Source organism: Mya arenaria, chromosome 3 (assembly GCF_026914265.1).
Source record: "Mya arenaria isolate MELC-2E11 chromosome 3, ASM2691426v1".
NCBI lineage: Eukaryota > Metazoa > Mollusca > Bivalvia > Myida > Myidae > Mya > Mya arenaria.
This window is the reverse complement of record NC_069124.1, coordinates 14013184-14036940: the sequence shown is the minus strand read 5'-3', so window position 1 is coordinate 14036940 and position 23757 is coordinate 14013184. Positions and strand designations below refer to the sequence as shown.

At 34.8% G+C, this 23757-nt stretch overlaps 1 protein-coding gene across 6 annotated transcripts in view; it reads right to left on the bottom strand.

The window, feature by feature from the left end:
- The window catches only part of LOC128227282 (neurobeachin-like), a 144108-nt gene that overhangs the window by 83734 nt on the left and 36617 nt on the right, over nt 1-23757 (bottom strand). For 3 of the 6 annotated variants that reach the window (XM_052937666.1, XM_052937669.1, XM_052937667.1), the window contains 21 exons: nt 22442-22550; nt 20850-21002; nt 20340-20508; nt 18304-18446; nt 17571-17668; nt 16978-17070; nt 16190-16298; nt 14887-14968; nt 14451-14574; nt 13104-13127; nt 8761-8953; nt 7687-8258; nt 7189-7342; nt 6667-6847; nt 6220-6395; nt 5906-6013; nt 5422-5575; nt 2386-2550; nt 1792-1878; nt 441-1247; nt 105-231 (listed from right to left, as the gene is read on the bottom strand). In XM_052937666.1, the coding sequence (XP_052793626.1) occupies nt 105-231; nt 441-1247; nt 1792-1878; nt 2386-2550; nt 5422-5575; nt 5906-6013; nt 6220-6395; nt 6667-6847; nt 7189-7342; nt 7687-8258; nt 8761-8953; nt 13104-13127; nt 14451-14574; nt 14887-14968; nt 16190-16298; nt 16978-17070; nt 17571-17668; nt 18304-18446; nt 20340-20508; nt 20850-21002; nt 22442-22550 (3828 nt within the window). The remainder of the gene's footprint in view (nt 1-104; nt 232-440; nt 1248-1791; nt 1879-2385; nt 2551-5421; nt 5576-5905; nt 6014-6219; nt 6396-6666; nt 6848-7188; nt 7343-7686; nt 8259-8760; nt 8954-13103; nt 13128-14450; nt 14575-14886; nt 14969-16189; nt 16299-16977; nt 17071-17570; nt 17669-18303; nt 18447-20339; nt 20509-20849; nt 21003-22441; nt 22551-23757) is intronic. The other 3 variants (XM_052937668.1, XM_052937671.1, XM_052937670.1) reach the window with 1 other exon arrangement.

Sequence of the window (23757 nt, the reverse complement as noted above, 5' to 3'; positions counted from 1 at the left end):
GCTTGTAAGCCTTTTATTCATTATTGAAATAGATCCCTGTTGAATACATTGACCCTCAGGAATGACAAGTTGAAGCCCACATTTTTTTTAATGAAATGATTTACCTTCCCTCATTAACGAGCTCTATAAAGGCAAGGCCAGCATGTTTCTGGAGGGAGTTCTGCCATTCCTGAGAGCATAACAACATCACCAGCTCCACCACAGATGTGCTCTGCTTCAGCGTCACCAGCCCTGGTACACAAATTACATACTCGTGAAGAATGGGTAAAAATGATTTGAAAACTTGATTTTACTGCCAGTTATATTCAGATCAGTGATTCTACCAGACCGGACAGTATTTTGAAAATTAAGAAAAGTATCAAAACTGCTCATTACTATTACCACAACATCCATTACCTCTTGTTGAAATAATTTTTAATTAAGTATCATATCATACATACCTCCAATCAAGAGTTCCTGGCCATGAGATCCAATCAAAGTTTTGGACAGGTAAGGTGCAAAGTCCACAAAGATCTCCCTCAGCAGTGGTGCAACAGAGCCCAAAGCCTTCTCCAATCTCTCTGTGAGGTTTCCTGAGTCCAACATGGCAAGGTTTACAGGGGCTGGGATCGGTGTGCTTTTCAGCTCAAGTTTTTCAGGCTTTGTACTGTGATTTTCACTTTCACTGTGTTTTCTTGCACCAGCTGATATAGAAGATATGGTTGGCAACGGTTCTGTTCCAAGTTCAGCTACTGCTTGATCGTCATCTTCTTTTTCAGTGTTTTGATCATTATCATCTGCCACTTTCTCTGCGGACACTTGCTGCTCACCCTTTGTATTTGTCTCTTCTTTCGGTTTCTCCTCATCTTCAATCTGGTCTTCAGCTTTATGTTCATTTTCACTTTCCTGTTTCGCGTTTTCACCTTCCTCTTTCTCATCCCCTTTCTTCTCATCTCCTGACTCCTCACCAGCCACTACTTTATCTTTAGTTTCTTCATCTTCCTTGACTTCCTCTTCTACCATCTCCTGGTTTCCATCAGCCTCTTCTTCCCTTTCATAATCTTCATCAGGTTTTGCATCATCTTTTGCTTTTTCCTCTGCATCACACCCATCAGTATCTTTTGCTTTTTCCTCTGTATTATCACTGTCAGTATCTTTTGCTTTTTCCTCTGTATTACCACCATCAGTATTATCTGCATCTTCCTCTTGCTTGGCAGGAGCATCTGTTTCTGCTTCCTCTTCTCCATCTCCTTCCTCTGGTTTGGAATCTGTAAAAAAATAAATATAAAGTCTGATAATGAAATAAATTATTGTAACAGGGTATAATATTCATCCGTTCATGTTCATTTATTATCATTGCCTGCTTGCGTTTAGATTGTGTGTACATTATTATAGAATTATATATTATTTATTAGAATTCAATTACGCATGAAATCACCCGTAACATTCCCGCCATTCTATCTCTTGGGCATTGCTGTTCTGACAGTCATTGGAGTCACAACTTGGAAACCTTTTCATATCTATTATTCTTTTGCATATGTTTCATTCTCTCTACTTTGCTGTATTTAATTTATGTGTATTTACCAGGGACTGTGTATTAATATTACTTGGTGAAAGTATTCATTTATGTATTTTAATATATTGTCTGGAATATATCTTTAGACCTTGTATAAAGTTTTCCAGGCTTTTTCTCCTTATGATTTCGAATAAAAGTATATCAACCGGACTGACACCCTTTGTACTTTTATCCCGGTTACATAATGAAATAAAGACCTTTGATATTATGATATCCTTGTTAAAAACAATACCCACCAGTTTGTTCAGCATTGTCTCCTCCTTCAGTAGGCGGCCTCTCTGTTTTATTTGCCCTGGTCTCTTCTAGCGCATCTCCTTCTGAAACTATAACAACACCAATAAAGTCTAAAGTGAATGTTTTTGGCATGATCACATACTTCACTTTTATATATTATTTATATTAGATCTCTTATCGTGTTGTAAACGCCTTTAGAAACCAACAATAAATATTTAGATCTAAACGCATTGAGGTTATATATGAAGAGTAACCACTTTTTAAAACTGAGTTTCATTTTTGCACCCAGTTACACTTTTTGGCCTGTCCTCAGAATTCCCGACTAAACATTATTTTAACATGCTGTACATTTCAATTTCTTTTATTGTTAAACATTCCCTTTAAAACTTACTAACTATGAAAAATATGGAAACTTGTAAAATGTAAAAAAAATTGTTTTACTTCCATTTACCTTTGTATCAAAATCGATACACCACAATTGAAATATTGCTGCAGGCAGTGTATTTCGTATTTCCATTTTTATTTTATTTTTAGTTTTGTGTAAACTTGAAACGAAAACTACACCACCATAATCAATAAAGTGGTCTTAAGTGTACCTGTATCTTGTTCATGCACTTCAACAGGGACACTGAGCTTGACATCTTGTTCATCTACAGAACGGTCACCCTCAGGTGTACCACTCTCCTCCTCATCTTCATCATCTTCATCATCTTCATCTTCCTCATCTTCCTCATCTTCTTCTCCTTCATGGGACTTGTTTCCTGAAATAATACCAGACTGGTCATTTGAAGCATATGACTGGCTTGTTCATTTAGTCATTTACAGTGCTTTCTATTTCTTTTAAGGGCATTGATACAGGATTGAGGGCAGATATCAAAACACTAACAACATATATAATGTTATGGATCATGGATCACACAATCTAACATTTCCATAATACACTTACTTATTGGTTAAATTAACGGTTTGAAACATTCCCATTTAAGTAGCAAAATTTTTGTTATAAAACATTGTTCATGTGAAAAAGAAAAACAATGCACACCCACAATGACAACAAATCTTGAGCTTAATGAAAGCCAAAAAAAATATGATTATAAATTATTCCAAATAGATTAGCTAAAACAATACAATTTTACTTGAGTCAACACTTGTAGTAAATAAAGAAGCTTCAGAATTAGTAGGTGACCAACAATCAGAATATCTACAAGCACAAAACAAGCAATCATACACATAACATTCAAGCAAGTCTTACAATATCCATGCAGCAAATGAGGAGAGTATTTATTCTTAACATACAGGCCCCATCATTTAACATACATACTACGCAATCAGTTTTCTCAAATTAATATCTCTGAGTGAAAAATTTGGAATACAGCAAGCTTTATTAAAAATCTGTATCATTGTACTGTTGTTTTCCAAACCAGTATCAGCATAGAAGTATGTGTTGAATGCTAACTTTTACCACTGATTCAAGTTTTTTATTAACTGAATATTCAATATCATTCATTTTATGGAGCTTGCTATATTATTAATTTCATGAAGAAATTATTTTGAATGTATTCAATTTCTGATTGGTGTTTATATTGAAGGAAAGGCACTAAAACATTAGTGTGAAATATTTAAGATGTCATTTCCAGACATGAGTAAAATCTAAGCACAGTTTCCTTGGTTTAAACTTAAAGCAGTGTGGTATAGAAAAAAAATCAAAGGAGATATATGATAAAAAGAATATTATGAATGGATGCTTTTCTGATGACCTGTTTTCCACCTCATTTGATGTATAAATATGCATCCTCAGTGATCTCGATGGAAATGCATATACAAACCAAACTCGATGTGATACAGGACATCAGAAAAGCGACCTATCATTATATCCCCTATGTACAATCATTGGTAAGATGGCCCCTCAGTGAATGCTAACAGCTGCTAATGAAAAGCTGCAAAAAAATCTACACATAAGCAGAAAATAACTTAGTCCTTAAAATAGACAAGATTCTGGTTGCCGAAAAAAAAGAGCATTTTATTTACTTTTTGATTTTACAAATCTTTTTCAAACTTCTTCTAAAACGAAAATGAAAATATATGCACTAAGTAATTTTTGCATAGTACATAACATTAAACTAGCAGAAATTTTATTGCCTAAATAAAAAAATATATATTCTCGGGTTAAAATATAGGGTCAGTCAGTCCCCAGAAACACAAGTATTTTATAAGGCCTTATTGAAAGATAAAAGTTCCACTCATATTTCCACACAATCTCGCTGACAGCTAAAACAGGAGATCAACATGCAACACACAATTACTATAAATTGACAGGACAATGTTGTTGAACCTTCTGATTCTTCTGTAACATCCACTTTCTCTGATGCAGTACTGTTTCCATCCTCACCAGAGACACTTCCATCACCTTCAGTGTCACCATCTATTTCTTCACCAGTTTCAGAAGGCTCTTTATCACATTCTGTGTCGATGTCTTCATTTTCTTGTATTCCTTCTAATTTATCACTTGCATCAGCTGTTTTATTCTCAAGTTTACCTTCAGTATCTTCTGATATATTCCCAACTTTCTGTTCATTAACTTCTAATTTATCCTCAAGTTTACCTTCATAATCATCAATGGTTGTCTTGACCTGTACATTTTCATCTTTTGGTTTCTCAACTAAAAGCCTGACATTTTCAGAACAATGTTCTGATGTACTATTAGTTTCATGAGAATTGTCCACATCTGATTTCCTTGCATTTGCATCATCTCCTTTTATATCTTTTTCTCCTTTGTTGTTGACACTAGAATTAACTATAGCAAAGTCCATCTTCTTCAACTGACCAGCATCTTTTGTTGAGTTAGCGGGCAGTTGAACTGTTGCTATTGCAGGTTTTGGTTTAGGAGTCACTACATTGGTGCCTTCAGTCTCTTTACTGTTTTCATTGGAATGCACAGATTTATCATCGTCATTTTTGCCATCCAGAAATTGAGCATACTTGATGTTTTCAATTGTTGTTCCATCCACCAACAGAGACATTGAAGGCCGTAAATTGTGCCAGTACTTAGCAGCTTATTAGAAAACAATAAATTCTTATGAGTACAAAGCAGCAAAAATGCAATAAACATTTCAGTGCATTAATTAAATGTGAACGAAGTTTATTTAACCATTAAATTGCAAAAGTGAAGATATATGAAGCAACAGGAATATTAACATTTTTTTATTAGTTGATTTCATTAAATTACCGCAATCAGTGCATAGCTATTTCTTTTGAATTCTTGATGTTTTAAGAATTTTTATGAAAATTACCATTTTCATATATTAGATTTTGATAAGTTTCAAATCAATTCATAGAAAATTAAAGACATGTGCAATACAATGTTAGAAAGCTCTACTGATAATCATACAGAAACGCCACAAGTAATGCAGCTTCTATCACAATTTAATCAATGTTATAGCCACTGAGTCTGCAACGAAAACAAACCACTGAGCAAAACTCCTTACAGTTAGCAAGCAACAATGTTGCCTCACCAAGCTGCATAAATTCATATGTTAAACAAGAGCAGGCAAACTTTTTGAAGTCAATATACACTTGCTCTATGTTAGCTGTATACATGCAACCCCACAATTAATTTCCAAAGTTCAACATACCTGAAGGTGCATGGTTTGAGGATCGTCTTGAGGACTGGCTTGGTGTCTGGGCAGGGCTAGGCGGTTCTAGAATGTCTCGATATTTTGACACCATCAGAACAGATGTAAAGTACACAATTGCTAAGGCAAGGAACTGTGCTTGCTTTGTCTCCTCCTTAAACATAAAAATACCTCTTAATCATGTGTATTTTACTAAAAGACAGGTATTATCACAAACTATTACACACAAACACTTACTTGTTTATCAACAGACAATCAACAATACTATGCTTATACTTACAGCAAAGGGAACTCTTTATAGTGAAATGCATTTTTAGACAAATCTGTTTATTTCTCTAAAGATAACTACATGTAGATTGAATGCATAATGTATAATTTCCAAAACATTCCAAATTTGGATGATATGTTAGCCCCTATTGTAAGCTACTGTATATTTAAAAAGATCCAGAGAAATATCCTACTCATCATGACTGTAACACCTTACCACATCTCTGTAGACTACAGCCCTCAGCCTGTTGATGTCCATATCCTGTAGAAGTCTCTCATAGTCCTTGATGGGCGATACTGACTCGTTCAGGTTCTCGACTATGTTCTGAAAATAGAACAATTAACATTAGTTCACCATATAGTCAACACATCAATGATGGAATTAAAATGAAAAAAGCACATATCTCAACAATAGTTTTTTTTCCTTTAGAACTTAAAATGTTGTAATTTTTTTTTTTTAAAGGAAAGAGAATTTAGTTGGAAAGATGTTGACTACCACATTAGCAATCTTATACAACAGGACCTACTTACCCTCTGTGTGGGATGAGATCCCTCTATAAGAGCCTGTATAGGGTCAGTGGACCCATTAGTACCCGCTCTGTCTCTATGCTGGGCCAGGGGATGGGCATTACTTGAAGGAGTCGGTGGAGTCTGCGGTATCCTGCGGTGTCTAACCTCCAAACAGTTTCTAACAGCTGCAGTGCATACTGAAATAAATGATTCATTATGGTTGTAATTATGGTTGTAATGTCCAAACTTGTTTCTTTAAAGGTACTTAATCCAATAATTGTCTTCTTTGCATCACATGTATAGTTGTTTCCCTTATTTCCATAGAAGACACCTACATGTACATTAGCAGTAAATCTTAAAATGTCCAAACTCAATTTAAAAACGTACTTGTAAGATTCTTTTATGATTAACAAAATTAATTTCTTGTAAGAAGTAAATCAGAATTCAAACTTTCAAGTAAATTCTTACCAAGACGTAAACATTGTCTGAGGATTCCACCTGAGGGCATGTTTTTTTCCTGCTCAAGCTCAACAAAGTTTGTAGAGCTGGCAAACACCAGAATGTCTGTAAGGTTCATAATCCTCAGGAGGATGGAGACGGCCTGTTCGATGCTTAAGCCCTGGGTCGGCTCTAGAATCTCTACCTCACCCTGAAAAAAAATGCAGATTTAAATCAATATCTTAGATCCAGTTACAATGATGGCAAACTGATAGTGAAAAAGTAATTACGCTTTGGTCTGTTTTTGGTATGATCAGTTTTTGGTTAAGGAAATAGCGCTAAGAAACAAACATCATTGCTCCTTTGCTTTTCCTTCAATCAAGGCTTAACTCAGCGGTTATTAAAACCATTAAATAAAATCAGAAAATCTTAAATTTTTCTATGGAAAAATTAAGGCAAATTTTATGGAAAAATTAAGGCCAAGATATATACCAATCACAAACCATTGGAGAAACTATCACATTTATTTTCAATAGAAGGATAAATGCTTACATTAGATGAGGTTGCAGCTGCCAGAAGCGGCAGCAGGCCGCCACAGGAAGTGATGAGATTGTCAGCCAGTTGGCTTATCATGTGTGTAACATTCACCACGTAGATGTTGTTCTCGCTAGCGTTCACAAAGTCTATGACTGTCTTTGTTGTGTGGCTGTGGAGGAAAAGGGTGAGATTAATGGTAAATACAATTGCATTTTATCGAGGGCAAGATAGATACTATTTTTTTTTGCTAATTTGGACCCCAAAAGGGTAAATTTGCTTCTGTTGCTTCTGTAGGAGGTTGGCATAATTTGAAAGTGCCTTCCCCCTGGGAATTATGTTTAAATGGAATAGCCCTTGTTATTTTAGTTCTAGATCATTTCTACCATGCTGAACAATATATAAGCAAAAATTCAAAGTATTTTTTCAAAAAGTTAAGACTTAAAAAACATTCAAATACCAAACAAAACTGCAGGTCTGACTGGGTATTCAACAATATTTATATCTGTATCTTACCTTTTCCACACTTGGACATCCGTTTCTATGGAGAACAATAAATCTGATAATAGCTTTTGATGTAGATAGGACCATCTAAATTCTGGTATTCTAAATGGTGGGGCCCTGGGCCCAGAACTAAACATTCTATGTCCACTACGAGTTGATTCAGTCCGAGATGGGACTTTTCGTTTATCACCATGCTGGTTTTCCTCCATCTCATCATTCCCAGCATGTCCATTTTGAATGGACTCTGAAACCTCCTTTGAATCTCCACCTGCTGCAATGCTACCTTTTGATTGGTCCATTTTGTCTCTAGCCTCACTTTCACTAGGAGACTCTTTTTCACCTTCCAATGGCTGCCTAGATTCACCCAGTGCTGCATTCTCATTGGCTGGATCAGAATCTTTAATTTCAGTGACAGTAACAGTTGATTTAGGGATAGGTTTGTTAAGTTCAGCATCAGAAACTCCAGATATAGTGCTAATAGGTCGCTGGCTTCGCTCCTCATGGTCTGCATTGTCATCCACTCTCTGTCTGTCATACTTGGCATACATCTTGGCCATGTGCAGTTTAAAATCTTCATATGCAACCTGTGAAAATATGTTCAAGTATTATAAAATCATTTAAAAAAGTATTGCCAATATCAAAATAAGAAAAGCTATAAAAATGCTATAATGAATAAATGTTATACATGGAGTACACACATTTTATTATATTGCAAGCAAATTTAAAACAGAATTTTAACATTCAGACAGTTTGCATCAGCATCATTCTACTGGGGCCAGTATTCAATATTGATATTATCCTTATCCTTAGCCATGCCTCAGTGATTATGTTCAGCCTATTGGTCAGCTAAATATACAGACCAATCAAAACACTTAGTTTCTAATCTTAAATTTAAGTTCAATCTCAGTTGCTTATTGAAAATGTAATGTAGTATCTTGATTCTCCAAATTTCACACACCATGTATTGAAATACAGTCAACCCCCAACGTCAAACAACATGGCCAGTCCCCATGTCATTAACTCTCCTGGCAAATAAGAGCTTTCATTATCAAATGCCATCACAATGCAGATTAACAGCTTGCATACCTTTGAGTGTAGAATGGCGAGGGTATCAATCCAGACCCTCCATCCTCCATACTCGTACTTGATGGCGTGATGGAGGAGCATGCGAAACAACGCCATCACCATCTCTGTCACCTTTTGCTGCTCCTGGTCCTGCGGGTACACGTATGCCATGGAGAACAGCCAATCCTGCCACACAGACATCTGCAGGACCGTCCTGGAATTTTTGGATGGAAGTTTTAGGCTGTGTAAGTGAAAAACATTTAAATGAAATGGGAAATGAAGCATAGGAACACCCACTGCTGCTATACAGATGAAGAACAGAATATAAAGCATGGAAAGTAACTATTGATGTTTATGCTGCACTGACATTTCTACATTTATAGCTGAAACAAATTAACACAATTTAAGACGAAACAATTTGTATTATTGACAACAATAGTATGGACAATAACCACTACATCAACAATAACATTTAACAAATCAAAAATATATGTTATAATTTTAAAATGCAATATTCTTAAGTCTGTACTTGTAGCTAATAATGTATATGTTAATATTCATTAGTTTTATAGCACTTTGTAAGAAATGAAGCAAGTTGTTATAGCTTAATACAAGCTATTCAATCATGTTGGCGAACATTTTTTTATTACTTAGAAAATTAATTCTATTAAGGCCAGAGTTTTTTTTATATTTCGTTTTACGGGAGCGCCGTACCTAAATATTGCTAAACCCAAATAAGAAAAAGATTCAAATTCCTCACTTTATTTTTTATTTTTTCCGCCGCCCGTTTCTTCGATCTCCGATAGAAAATAAAATTTAGTGTTATTTAACCTAATGCTAATTTCACAACAACAAAAAGTATCGCGCACAATTTCCAAGATGGTGGAAGACATGTTGTTCTTGCTTATGGTTTCAACTGAAATATGTTTCATTGTTTTGTGATATCACATGCATATTATATGCCATGATGAAAACAAAACTTGAAACTTGCTTATTATCATCATCTAAGCGCTTGTTAGGAAAATGGCCGCCTTTTACGAAATTTTAAAGTGGATTTAGTTTGAAGAATGACACTTGTTCATAAAATCAGTGCGTTTGTCATTTTGTGATATTTCGGAACGGAATTGTATTTTTTTTATACCAAAGGATAAAATCACTTAAATATTTCTTTGTGTAGACCTGTTTACACGGGGATACACTGAGAATTGGAATTTGCTGTACAGTTTCCGACTACAGAAAAAGACGAGAATGTGGATTTGGCTTGTTTGTTAGCTACAATAATGCGCGATCAGGGATACTTTTTTATTATTTTGACATTTCATGTGTATCCCTGTAACGAGTCTGCCATAGTCTAAAAATCGTCAAAAGACTAATTGACAGCCATTTAGGTGGACTAGCTTGTTTGTCTAAAGGCAATAAAGTTATACCAACATATCGCATACCATTTTAATGGGCATTGGCTCCTCTTTTCATGTCACCCATTTTAAAATGGATTGTTTGTATGTTGATTAAGAAACTAAAAAATGACTCTGCTGTGAAATCTGGTAGGTTTGAGTTCCATACCTCGTTGTTTTTTTCTTGTATATCAAAGACATTTAATTTCTTTAGATGTGTTGTTTATCTCAATATATGTACCCAAAATGATATTAATCATCATTTTAGACACAAACAATGTGCCAGATGCCTTATGTTTTGCCAGTGCAGTTTCAGTGACTATAAAAAGCACTACAAAAGTATATATGCTCATATTAAAATCATGCATATATAATAATTTATGTGTAATTTTACTAATTTTTGTTTAAAAGTGCAGTATTAAATAGTTAAATACTGTGGAGTTACAGTTGAAGAATATATTTACATTGGTGTGAATCAGTTGACTTGTGGCGTTTAGGGAGTAAAATGAATATCCAAAATTAATGTTTAAAAAAGTTCCTTAAACATGCATTATGCACCAGTCAATTGTAACCACGGCCCCCAGGTCCGGGGGTATAAAGGGGATAACGAGAGAAATGGGCCGTGTATTTACCTTCCAGGTTGCCCGCAGTGCTGAGTGAATGCATTGGTTTTGTTTTTGCGCCAAAAATATTGGGGAATGGGCCTTACCTCAGGGTGCAGGGATTTGACCAGTAGTTTGTTTCCGCAGGGTGGGGTTTTACCAAGGATTAGCTGCACTGAAAGTCAAAGTCCCCACTATTCTCCAGACCTGTGTGGTGGGCTGGTTACAATTGACTGGTGCATTATTGTGGCTACTTGTGAAAAGGACATCTTGTTTTGACTTTATTATACAGATCTATTATACAACAGGCAGTATGGAGTGAGAAACAAGTGTGCACGACTTCAAAACATTCATTCTTTAAATGTTTAAGAAAAAAAAGAAAAATATACGAAAAATCCATCTTATTTTTATTTATTTTTTCTCGACGCTCATTTTTCGACATCTTTTTCTTTATTTTATTCCCTCCTCCTGGCGCTTATTTTTGAAAAATTTCCTGTAAAACAAAAAATAAAAAAACTGGCCTAATCAAATGTTTTGTCTACACTACTTTTAATGAATATATGCATGCAAAGAAAATCCTCCATTTTCAGAAATTTACATTGTATGAAGTGTGCATGGTATTTAAACAGACACCAGACCCAAAAGATCCACGTTAAATACAGAAAGGATGATAATACATGTATTGCCTGCACTAAGGAGATTTGGGAGAGTATAAATACATTGGTATATATCTATTCCTAACAGTACTGATCTGGTTATCGTTGTGCAGTTGACATATTATGTGCACTGAATTGTTGAACACCATTTGGGAAAGACTGTTTTTATAAAAGGTAGACTATCTGTTGATTAAGATTATTTCAACACATGAACACCATAAAGATAGAAAACATGTACTGGTTGGCAATATGGTTTTGGATCAAGCAACTTTTCATAACTCTTGCACTTAGTTGTTGTTTAGTCTAAGCTAAAAAATATTATAGCTTTTGTTGAATGCTGCAAAACAATCGTGTTAATGTTGTAATACAATGTAATCCTATAATTGCAATTACCCCTCGACTACAGTACATGCCAAACTATAATACATAAAACAAAAGCACTGGGGAGCTAAGTCGACTATTAAATAATTGCTAGATTTTCATCCCAAACCCACCCTCTCTTTTTTGCGCTGCCCCTTAAGATTAAATCAACGCAATTAAAAATGTTGAACGTCTGTATTTGCATATTGGTAGGGTAATGTCTGAGAACGGCGTCTATTTATACCTATGGTGTCGATGTATATTCAAATGTAAACAAGAGCACCGCGAAACAGAACATTATACGCCTGAAGAAGATTCGGCTTGAGGTCTTTAATAAACATTTAGCTGAGAATACAAGTTTAAAAGTAGCAGGACTTGGAAAGTGCTCACAACACATCCTTTTAATGTAGCAATAATTTGTATAAAGTTATCTAAAATTGCTTTATTGGTTACAAAGTTGTGGCTAGGACACGTTTTCTAAAAATTCCTTTATTAGTAGTAACACAAAGTTGTGGCCTGGACACGGAATTGCTAACGCCCCCCAGTGAAATTAGCCTTTGAGGTACGAACCTGGAAAGCATGCTTGACAAATCCTTTTAATGTAGAGATGATTTGTATAAAGTTATTTGAAAATTGCTTTTGTAGTAACCCAGTTATGGCCTGGACATGGAATTGCTAATGTCCCCCCCCCCATGGTGATTCTAGTGTTTGAGGTATGGACCTGGAAATTGCGCGCGACACATCCTTTTAATGTAATGATGCTTTGTATAAAGTTATTTGAAAATGACTTTATTAGTGACCAAGTTGTGGCCCGGACACGGATTTGCTAACGCACCCCCATGGTGATTCTAGTCTTTGAGGTATGGACCTGGAAATTGCGCGCGACACATCCTTTTAATGTAGTGATGATTTGTATAAAGTTATTTGAAAATCGCTTTATTAGTTACCAAGTTATGGCACGGACACGGAATTGCTAACGGACGGACAGACAGACGGACAGACGATGGAGGCCATAACATAATACGACCCTTCGGGCGTATAAAAAGGAAAAATTGTTATGATCACGATTCGTGGTTTGTCTAGAAACACATGTATATGGTTCCTTGTCCATTAAAAAAGAGAATAAACTCAATGAGTCAGACATTGTGGGGGTAAGGCCAATATAAATCAATTGCTAAATTTTCATACAAATTTTTGTTTTAATGGGGCTGGGGTCGACATTTTAATTTTCATAATTCTTAGATGACTGTATCACCATTGAATATTCTGTGTTTCAAACTTAGTCAAGGGGTAAAACTGCAAAGCCACCTAATATTGTTAGAATTTTGTAGTTTTTAATCATGCCTTCATACCGATCAAATGTAACCAGTATCATCCTGTAATTTTGTATATTTTTGTAAAGTACAAATATGTAGATTAATCTATACCGATGGACACAAATATATAATTTGATTTTGCTTGTGTTTATATTTTGTGGATTTTGTTGTTAAAAGTAGAAAGTTTAGCAAAGTTGTTATCTTGCTAAGCACAGAAAGAAAAAAAGTTATATAGGTCAATAAATCTCTCACTAAAAGTTATTTTTAAGTTTTATTATTTGTTAATTCATTAAAAAGCGTTTAAAGGCATTTGTTATAACTGTTGCATATTAGATTAAGATACATGCATCTCAAACATCTTATTAATAAAACTTGTTAAATATCCTGTCACATTCAACTTTTAACATCATTTGAAAAAAGTGATTTCTACATTCATAAATATACAAAATCTGTTTAATGTACAGGGTTTTATGTCCATGGGTGTAGAAAAGATAATAAAAATCATGCTTTAAAAAGTCTATAATGAAACTAAGCTTTAAACAATTCCAAAACCTTATGCATTCATAAGCCGCTATAATTTAAATCTATAAACCTCATTCTCTGAAAGAGCAGGATGACATAAGACATAGTATTACATGTTAATTGGATAATATTTGTCTATTGCTGATAGTATTTTGAAAGTAGCCAATTGCTTCACTTTCAACTAGGGAAAAAAACTAGAAAAACCGAAAATATTTATCAATTCCAATATACTTGTTCTCATAATACAACTCCTGTAAGTCACAACAAAAGTGCCAGGGACCAAATGCTTATGTTTTTTTTTTGCAGCTTGAAAAGGGCCATAACTAAGCAATTATCACAGCCAGAGTTATGGGCCAGTTGTAACATTTGTGCATTGTTTCTTGCAACATGTGAAATAAGTTTTATAAGTTTAGCTTGAAAGGTTTTTAGTTATGGCTTAGAATAAAGTTCATTTTTTTGCATAATGATAAAAATGTCCCCAAACCAACACTTAGAATAAAGTTCATTTTTTTGCATAATGATAAAAATGTCCCCAAACCAACACTATTTCTTCAAAAAAACAGACAAGCTGAAATTGACAAATATATCACATTTGACTGTTACACCAAAAGGGGAAAAAATGAGCTTCGCTTAAAATATCAAGTATTTTAGGAAGAATAATGGGACATGTTTCAATCATGAAAAGACATTTTCAGCATTTGTACCAAGTTTTATATTAATCGTTTCTAAGTGATGACCAATATCATTTGAAAGGTTTTTAAGAACAAGGACAGCAAGTCTAAAACAGTTCCTTGACCTCTTTTCTTCAAAAAAAGGACTTAAGAAAAACAAAAACCAGCAATGTGATGTGGCGTGACATACCTGCGATTTTCCTTGTTGTTTGAACATAAGATGGTCAGGTCAGAGAGGAACTTTTTCTTCACTTCCAGGACAAGAGGGCTTGGCTTGGACTGGCGAATCATCATTGCCATCACTTTCAGCATTGCTGTTGAAAAAACATTAATAAATATGCATACAGAAGTCAATATGAAGAGATATAGATTATTTAAACTCAATTGCACATCAACCTAGATCTGGCTATTTAGAAGTTGTCAGCATTCTTAAATCTCTTTACTTAACAAGTATTAAAGTTGTTAAATTTCTTATTTTATTTTTCATTCATTTCAGACAAGTCAATTTTGTCAATTGGAGCAGTAAACATATTATGACATTGTATGAATATCAGTCATGTGGCCAGATTTCTTTTCAGACTATCGACTGGCAGACAAGAAACGTCCAGAAGATCCTCTCTAATTACCGGAGTTTTCAATCCTGAAGTGTCCATCTGGTTCCTCATGCCTCAATTTGAGCACCTCCACACTCATACGCTCTGTCAACATCTGGGGAAGGAAAACAGTAGTTTCAGAGATTTTTTTATTTCAACCATGACCATTGTAAATTTAATTATGAAGTCATGATAATACAGTACACTCAACGAGTTAGACCCACTTTCCGTTTCCCTCCGCAGATTTTTGCTATCGCGGCCAACACAATGATTTTATCGACTGTCCGCTTTCCTCGGCGTTTGAATTTAAGGCTCTCCGAGGGTGATCAGTCGACCGAAGAATAACGAACTCGGCGTTCCTCGAAGGGGTTTACTCCGCGAAACTCTGCGGACACTAGATAAGAATCTACGCTAAAGTTATATTTATTTTATTAAAATTTTCAACCAATTACGACGGCTCCAGTAAATTGCTTTTTATTATTTTTCCTCTGCCCGTTTTGCATGAAGTTAGCTTACCACAAGAATGCAGTCATATTTCACTAGATGCACATGTATCTTATAAACGTGTTTTTGCTAATGACTGATAAACACATTTCTTCCGAGAAATTCTAGGTTACACATTTTCGGAAAATCAGGAGGTCAAACACGCGTTCAAAGCGCATGGTTTTGAAGGCCTTCTTGCCTTGTTTTCTGTGGAAAATTCCATGATACATCATAGCTATTTTTAACCACCAATAATAAATAGTATATTCTACATTGTATTGATCACGCGCTTGACGTCAGAGGTCATGGTTCAGAATCGTGTAAATAGTCGGCTGCTTTATGATGCAGTAACTTAGTGGATATACTTTAATGATTCAATGTTTATAATTCAAGACAATATTCAATTGGCGTTCACGGACATAAATACAAATTAAACATTGGTACATGTAAGAATCTTTTACGCTTAACAATGTGGATAAGCATAAAAATAAATAACTTTTAAACAAGAATGATTTCTTGCTTATCTGATTAGACTCGGAGTTCCGCCGCGGGATCATAAAATCGGACGATTCTCAACGCTATCGTTCATATTAAACTCGGCGGTAAGCCAGCCACTCGGAGGAACTCGGGGGGATTTTAGCGAGGGCAACAGTTTTACCCTCGTAGGAAACCCGCGATAATCAACTTTATCCCTCGGAGTGAGCGAGGAAAGTGGGTCTAACTCGTTGAGTGTACTGTATCTCCTTTTGTTTTATTGAAAAACTCACATAGAATTTAGACTTAATCACTAGATACCATACAAGGTATTGCAATATATATTTAGCTCATTGAACGAAAATCTCATTTAGCTCACCTCAAACAGGACATTGTATGTTGCTATGGTGATATGCTGGTCATTGAGCAGTAAGCGTTCCCCGAGCAGGGAGAACAGGTTGTGATTGGAGAGGGCGTCTTGCTTACGTCTGGAAACATAACAAAGTATATTAAACCCACTCTTACACAATCAAAATTTCAACCCTTTATACCAGGTTTTCAAAAGCTTAGAAGTTAAATCCCACTATGTATTTGTTTCTGTTAAGAAATATATAAAAAAAATACTGTCTGCATTAGGCTTTATGAATGCTTCTTAGTAACCTTCTGCCCGATAGCGAAGTGTCACTTAACCTTTAAAACATTGACATTTGAATGTCAATGACTCTCCCTTGAATATTGACAAATTCAGCTACAATTATAAATAAATTGTGTTTTTATGTCACATAAAACCTGTCTTATGTCATCATGTGGAACAGTAGATATGGTCCCTGATTGCAAATATTGTTTTACATATTAATTTATCAACTTATCTCTCTGATATGTCAACATTTTTTTCTGATTTTTTTTTTAATATCTGATTGCATCAAACAGCAGTTTTTGGGCCCTTAAAACACATGCTTATTAGTGGCTGACAAAATGAAAAGGGTTTAAATATTATCTCTGGGCGTTAAACTGTTAACTCATCTACACAATGTATTTTGAGTCAAGTCCTCACAAGGGATCCATCCACCTACCTATAAACACTAAATTGTGTTCTTCATTTTCCTATGAACAAACAATAACTATTGACCAATTTTTATTTTTTGTTTATGTCAGGAAAAGTCTTACTTTGGTGTACTTCTCATAAGCCAGAATCCAAACAGCTTCATTGCTTTGATACGAATGTCTTCATTGGGGGATGCCAGTAACTTGAAAACAGTCCTGAAATCAAAAGCAATATAGTTACCGTAATAAATGTCTTGTTAACAACAACTTCATGGCAATCTGAGACAATTTAAACTTTTTCTCTTGAAATAAATCAGCTTATAGAATTATTGCAAAGCCTTGTGAAAAAATCCTTAAGATATCCTTAAAATTATTCCTGAACATAGATATGCTTTTTCAAGGTACATAATGCCATACAAAAATCATTGCAGTGTTTGAATTTAAGATTTTCAAACACAAGCTCTTAAATTTGCATATTCTTATAAATAAAATAAACCACACAAACACATCACGTTTATTACATAAAATTATTCCTGAACATATTCTTATCTCTGAATATGTTATCTGAATATATCAATGTCTTTATGTTCAGAAACATATTCTTATGTAAAATCCTGTATACATATAAGCCAGATCCAAACAATGTTTTACCTAATTTTGAACTTTGTAAATGTTTATAACTATTCTTATTGAACAACTCATTGTGGCTGTACTACCTGATGCCCTGCTTATGGTCAAAACTGGGGACCATGGACGCTGCGTTTTCTGACATGAGACTGACCAGAAGCTCTAGAACGTCTATCAGGTTGTCATCCTGAAACAGAAACACAATATTGAGAAAGACCTAATACAGATTCGTACCTATGGATGCACTTACATACCATTCTTTTTAAGACTGACAAGCTGATATTTCCAAGGTAGTTATACTACATACATAATCAAGTTTAACAGAAATTGGCATAAGCATATCAAATAAAAGCTCTGTAACTGTACCAATATATCCAAATTATTTACCTCCAAGATGTTTTTTATAATCCAGCCATATAATTTAAACTGAGTACCTTTCTTAAGAAGAATAGTAAGGACAATGTAGAGTAGGAAGGTCTGAAACCAGCATACAGAGTACCAGACCTGACAGGGAGTACAAGGATGTTGACTATTAGCAATGCCCTGACCCTTTATAAGATTGAGCAACTCTATATCAGATTTCCAGTGAGGTACAAGCAAGTTGGTCATAAGCAATGCCCTTCATAAGTAGTTGTTTGAGGTACTCTTTATCAGCTTTACAGCAAAGAAAAAGAACAGAGTAATGAGTACAATACCTCATGGGAGTACAAGGAAGTTGATCATAAGCAATGTCCTGGCCCTTCTCAGTAGTATCTTTGAGGTACTCTTTATCAGCTTAACAGCAAGGTTATCAAACAGAGTACTGAGTACTGAGTACCATACCTCATGGAGAGTACACAGGTAGTTGAGCATGCTCTGTAATTCATCCTCCTGAACACCTTGGCCCTTCATCAGAAGTTGTTTCAGGTAGAGCAGCATGAAGGATCGTAACTTCACTATCTCATCGTAGTCAGGCCTGGGTCCATCTGGAAGTGAAGGTAATGGGGGATAATAGTGACTGCAGGGCTTTTTCTGCCCATTTTGGGAAAAAGACCCTAGACATTTTGGGAAAATTTGCGTCGTGAAAATGCGGAAATTGGGAAATTTTTCAGTGAAAAGAAAAAAGCTGTCTAGTCTCCTGTGAATTAGGAAAGTATTTAATCTTAGTTTATTTTCCCTTTAAAAGACCCACAATGGCTGAAATATCAATCCTTGGGGTGTAAATATCTATTGCAATAAATCATGACAGATAATATTTCATATCTCTAAATGTGATGAAAATCAATGATTTCTGAGTTCAATTACTAAAAATACTTCACATCACATAATTTATTAGGATGTTGAAAATGAACCAGTACAGGTAAAAAGAATTTCTAAAAAAAAAAAAAATTTTTTTTTTTTTTTTTTTTTTTTTGGATTGGGATTTTTTTCTGAAGATTGGGAAAAATATCTTATATTTTGCTTTGGGAATGGGTCCGATAGTCGGACCCGTGGGTTCTATAGAAAAAGCCCTGGACTGACCAATGAAATCTATGTATTAGGATTATATGATGGATTTTAATCATACCATATATTATTACATAACTGTTATTAAACCTCAGTGTATCTTATTAATTTCCAGTGATTTAATATTTTCAAACGAACTGTCAATGTAGTCAATAATTCATCAAAGTTAAATTAAAACTGCGTTTATCAAATATATATTAAAAAAAAAAATAGTTTCCACTGAAAATACCAAAGTGTCACTAATTTATGGCAAAAATCATATTACAAAAAAACAGTATCAATTAAAATGTTCATTGTGACAAAAAAATCTGGTACTTAAGTTCAGTTGCTGTGACAACAAAACTTACTTATTTCACCACTTAGTACTTGACTCTACTTCCGTCTGCCAGAAGTTGATTACTGCACAATTGTTGTATCATTATTAAACATTTACAAGAGCACAAACTGTCACAAAATACACTTGTCCTAATTTTAGGACACCAACTTCAGTGATAAGTGTATGTACATTAAGCCAGATTTAGAGAGCAGACACTGTTAAGACAATTTTGGCCAATTCAAGGGTCATAACTCTGGAGTGACTGAGGCGACATGGCTGATTGTCAAACCTGACCAAGATATTCTGCCCATACACATTCTGAACAAATTTGGAGATGATTGAAAAAAGCTTAATAAAGTATTTGATCAGACAAGACTGATTTTAGGTAATTTAAATAAATTGAGAGCAATATCTCTTTAGTGAATCAAGCAATATGGCTGTTTAACGACCTTCTCATTAAATTTGCTGGTAATTGGACAAAAGGCTTCCAAAATTATTAAGCGGAATTAAGCGAAATAGATTTTTTTTTGGCAATTTCTATCATTAAAGGGCAATTACTCTTGAGTGCATAGAGCCAAACGGCTGGTTATCGATATTGTTCAAGGTATTATGCCAATTCACATCCTGATCATCTTTTGTGATGATTGAACAAAGGCTTCTAAAGTTACTAAGCAGAAATTGGAGATGATAGAAAAAAGCTTCTAAAGTATTTGATCATGAGAAAACAAGACTGATTTGATGTAATGGACAAACCCATGTTTGTTGTAGAAATGTAACTTATGATACCATACTAAAATAACACCATACTAACTAAAAAAAAACGAGCATGATTCCACTGCCATCTTAAGGGTTCACAACACAGTTTTAGTATTTGAGTAACTTAGTTGACTGTTGTGCAAAAAAATAATCACGGATATTTAAAAACATCAACAGCCTTAGATATGATCCCTCTGTGGTCTTCAGGGCTAACCAACCAGTAGCAGTAATTGGCTTACTTAAATGACTGTTGTACAAATAAATAAATGGCTGATAACTAAAAGCATGTTGATAAACTAACCGACAGCCTTGGGTGTGATTCCACTTCTATCTTGAGGGTTAACGACCCAGTAGTAGTATTTGAGTGTATGCATGGTCTGGAGTACGGCACTGACACGCCGTATGTTGTTGTATATCTGGGCATCGCTGATGAAGTCCGTAGCCAGGTAACAGTACAGCTTCGTTTGAACCTAGGAATAGCATTTATAAAGTGTGTCAAGAATAGATTATGCAAAACCCATCATTTTACTTCAAATGAATTGAACCCTTATTAAATTTAATGCAAGAAATAACCAAAATGTTTGCTTATAATATTCTAAAGAATTTTAGCATAATGGTCTTTTCTTCTTCGTTTTAGTATTTGCAATAACACCAGATCACATATTTTCATATTTTTGAGAGCTTTTTTTAGATGAAGACAAAAGTAATAAGATTTAAATTAAAGAAGAAATTTGTATAAAGTATAGAGTAAACTGTGATATAAGTTTCATTGTCAAACAACTTGCGACCAACACATTAACCAATCACATACCTCCATGCATGAGTGAATCCAGAGTGCCGGGTTAAACAAAATATGGTCAAACAGGTGCTTGAGAAGGGTGCCGCCTGTCGGACACTTGACCAGGTAGTTGGTGAGCTTGAGGAAAACCTCCAACACTGCTGGGGTAATGTGGTCCTTTGATGACTGAAAATCAAGTAAGAGAGTGGTGAGAGTAGTTTAGTACAAAAGGTTGTGGGTTTCATCCTTTCAGGGGATAGAGTGGTCCAATGGTACATATTAGGTGTCCACCTCTTATCCAAGAGGTTGTTGGTTCGATCCCCATTTAAGGTACCTTTTCATGGCCTATTAAAATAGACTCAGTTCTGATTTCTGCCTCGGAAACAGACATTTGTCACAATCAAGCAAAAAGAAATATTATAAGTATAAACTAAATTAACAATGAACTAAGGGTTTAATTAAAGTCAGTTGACTAGATAAATGGTTGAAATTATCCTTATCAATCAAGCACTCGATAATATCTATTTAAAAATCTTACATGTAAAACTAGAAATGTGTCCATAGGACACGGATGCCCCCACTTCGATTTTTTGTCACAGAAAATAAGCCATAATGATTATTCAGGATAATCTGAGGGCCCTAACTGCTAAATGATTAAAGCGATTTCCATGGCTATCGAACTTGATCAAGATATTATGGTCACAAACATGTGTTAAAAGTTTGGTGAGGATTGGACAAACAGTTTTCAAGAATTAGATCGGAAACAATCTTCGGGACGTATTTTTCAAGTCTTTTTTTGCAAATAAAGGGCCGTAACTCCTAAATGACAAAAGCGATTTCCATGGCTATCGAACTTGATCAAGTTATTATGGTCACAATCATGTATGTAAAGTTTGGTGAGGATTGGACACATACTTTTCAAGAATTAGATTGGAAACATATATTTTTGAAGTATTTTTGGCAAAAAAGGGCCGTAACTCCTAAATGACTAAAGCGATTTCCATGACTATCGAACTTGATCAAGATATTATGGTCACAAACATGTGTTTAAAGTTTGGTGAGGATTGGACAAACGGTTTTCAAGAATTAGATCGGAAACAATCTTCGGGAATTTTTGGCAAAAAAGGGCCGTAACTCCTAAATGACTAAAGCGATTTCCATGACTATCGAACTTGATCAAGATATTATGGTCACAAACATGTGTTTAAAGTTTGGTGAGGATTGGACAAACGGTTTTCAAGAATTAGATCGGAAACAATCTTCGGGACGTACGTACGTACGGACAAGGGCAACCCTATATGCCGCCACTTTGTGGGGGCATAAAAAGTAAGAGCGCTGCCAGAAAAGCGCTTAAAAATGCTAGTCTTTGTTAATAAGTAAATAAAAGGGCATATCTGAACAATTATTACATGTGTGTACAGTCACTGGCAATGGCTTCATTTCACTATCTTAAATGTTTTTTTTAGTTGAAGTGGCAACATTTACAGCTTTTGTTCACTGTCAAAGACATCAAAGACACCAAGGCTATGACAATACCATATTTTTCTGGAAAAACAGATAAGCTAAAAATAATTCATTTAACAATGACTTGTTTTGAGACTATATTCTGGGCTTTATTTTGCTACCTTTTCTAGTAGGTGCCCTATGACGAGGAACCCCTTGTTTTGGACCATCTGTTGGTGAATGGTGGACGAACTCTCTATTAAATTATACAGGAGACCAAGCAGGTTCGCACTGAAATATACACAATAATCTTATATTTGTTTGGGGCAAGTGATGCAATTTATATGCTAATGTTAGTCGATTACAAAACAGTTATCGCAGAACGAATGCAATTTCATATCAAAGAAGGAGTTACATCAGTAACTGAGCCCTCAATATGAAAATGACAGTGTAAAAAGGAAGAAATGAGTATTGTAGCTCATCTAGTTAATAAATAAAACATCTGTAGCATGCTTAGCAAATAAACACAAAGTACATAAGCATTTAACCAAGACAAAATGCCAAGCAACACACAATTCAAGTCAAAGCTTACTTGTAGATATTTTCAGCAAAGACAAAACATAACAAGAGTGTGGCAATGCAAATGCCGACAATTTTGTGGGGGTTTTTCTGTTAACCAAGGGGAATAACTCAACAATTATTAAAGCCAGAGTTATGGGCCATGAGGCACACGTGCATATTTTCTCCGGCAAGCATGTGTACAAAGTTTAAATCAAATATCTTGACTGCTTTTTTAATTATGGACAATGTTAAGGGCTTTACACACTGACTACAACAACAACAACAATGCTATCAACAAGCCTGCACTTTTTTTCATCGAAAAAAACAAAAAACGTGCCAAAATCTCAAAAGTTTTAAATTATGAATAAGATATGATGTAACATAGAGCTGATCGGATTGGACAGCAGCAAAGCTAGATACAGGAAAATAATGTTAAAATGCAAAAACATACATGCAACATACCACGAGACACAGACACTGATTGATTGCATATATAAATAATGTGCGACATGCAATGTTCTCTTGAGATAGGAACCACAAACAGCAGAAATAGTGAAATTTATTAATGGGCAATTTTTTGGCATTCTGAAAGATATTTGACACAACCAGCAAATTCTTTTAATTAATATCCCCTTCCCGATTAGGCAAAGTAGATGGCATGGAAATCAAGTGTTGATTAAATATTCCAACCGATACATCCAATACATCTGCTGAGTAATGGATTTTTAAAATGAACACTTGATATGAGATATGAGGGTTTTTTAGCAACTGTTTGAAATAAAGGAATATTGTATTTAGTGTAGTATTTAGCTTTGACATAGTAACCTAGATTTCGATCCCATGTTACCCAGTTTTAAAGTAATAAAAAAATTCATCAAGGCAAACATTCTGATCAAGTTTCATGAAGATTGGATGAGAAATATTCTAAAAAAATATA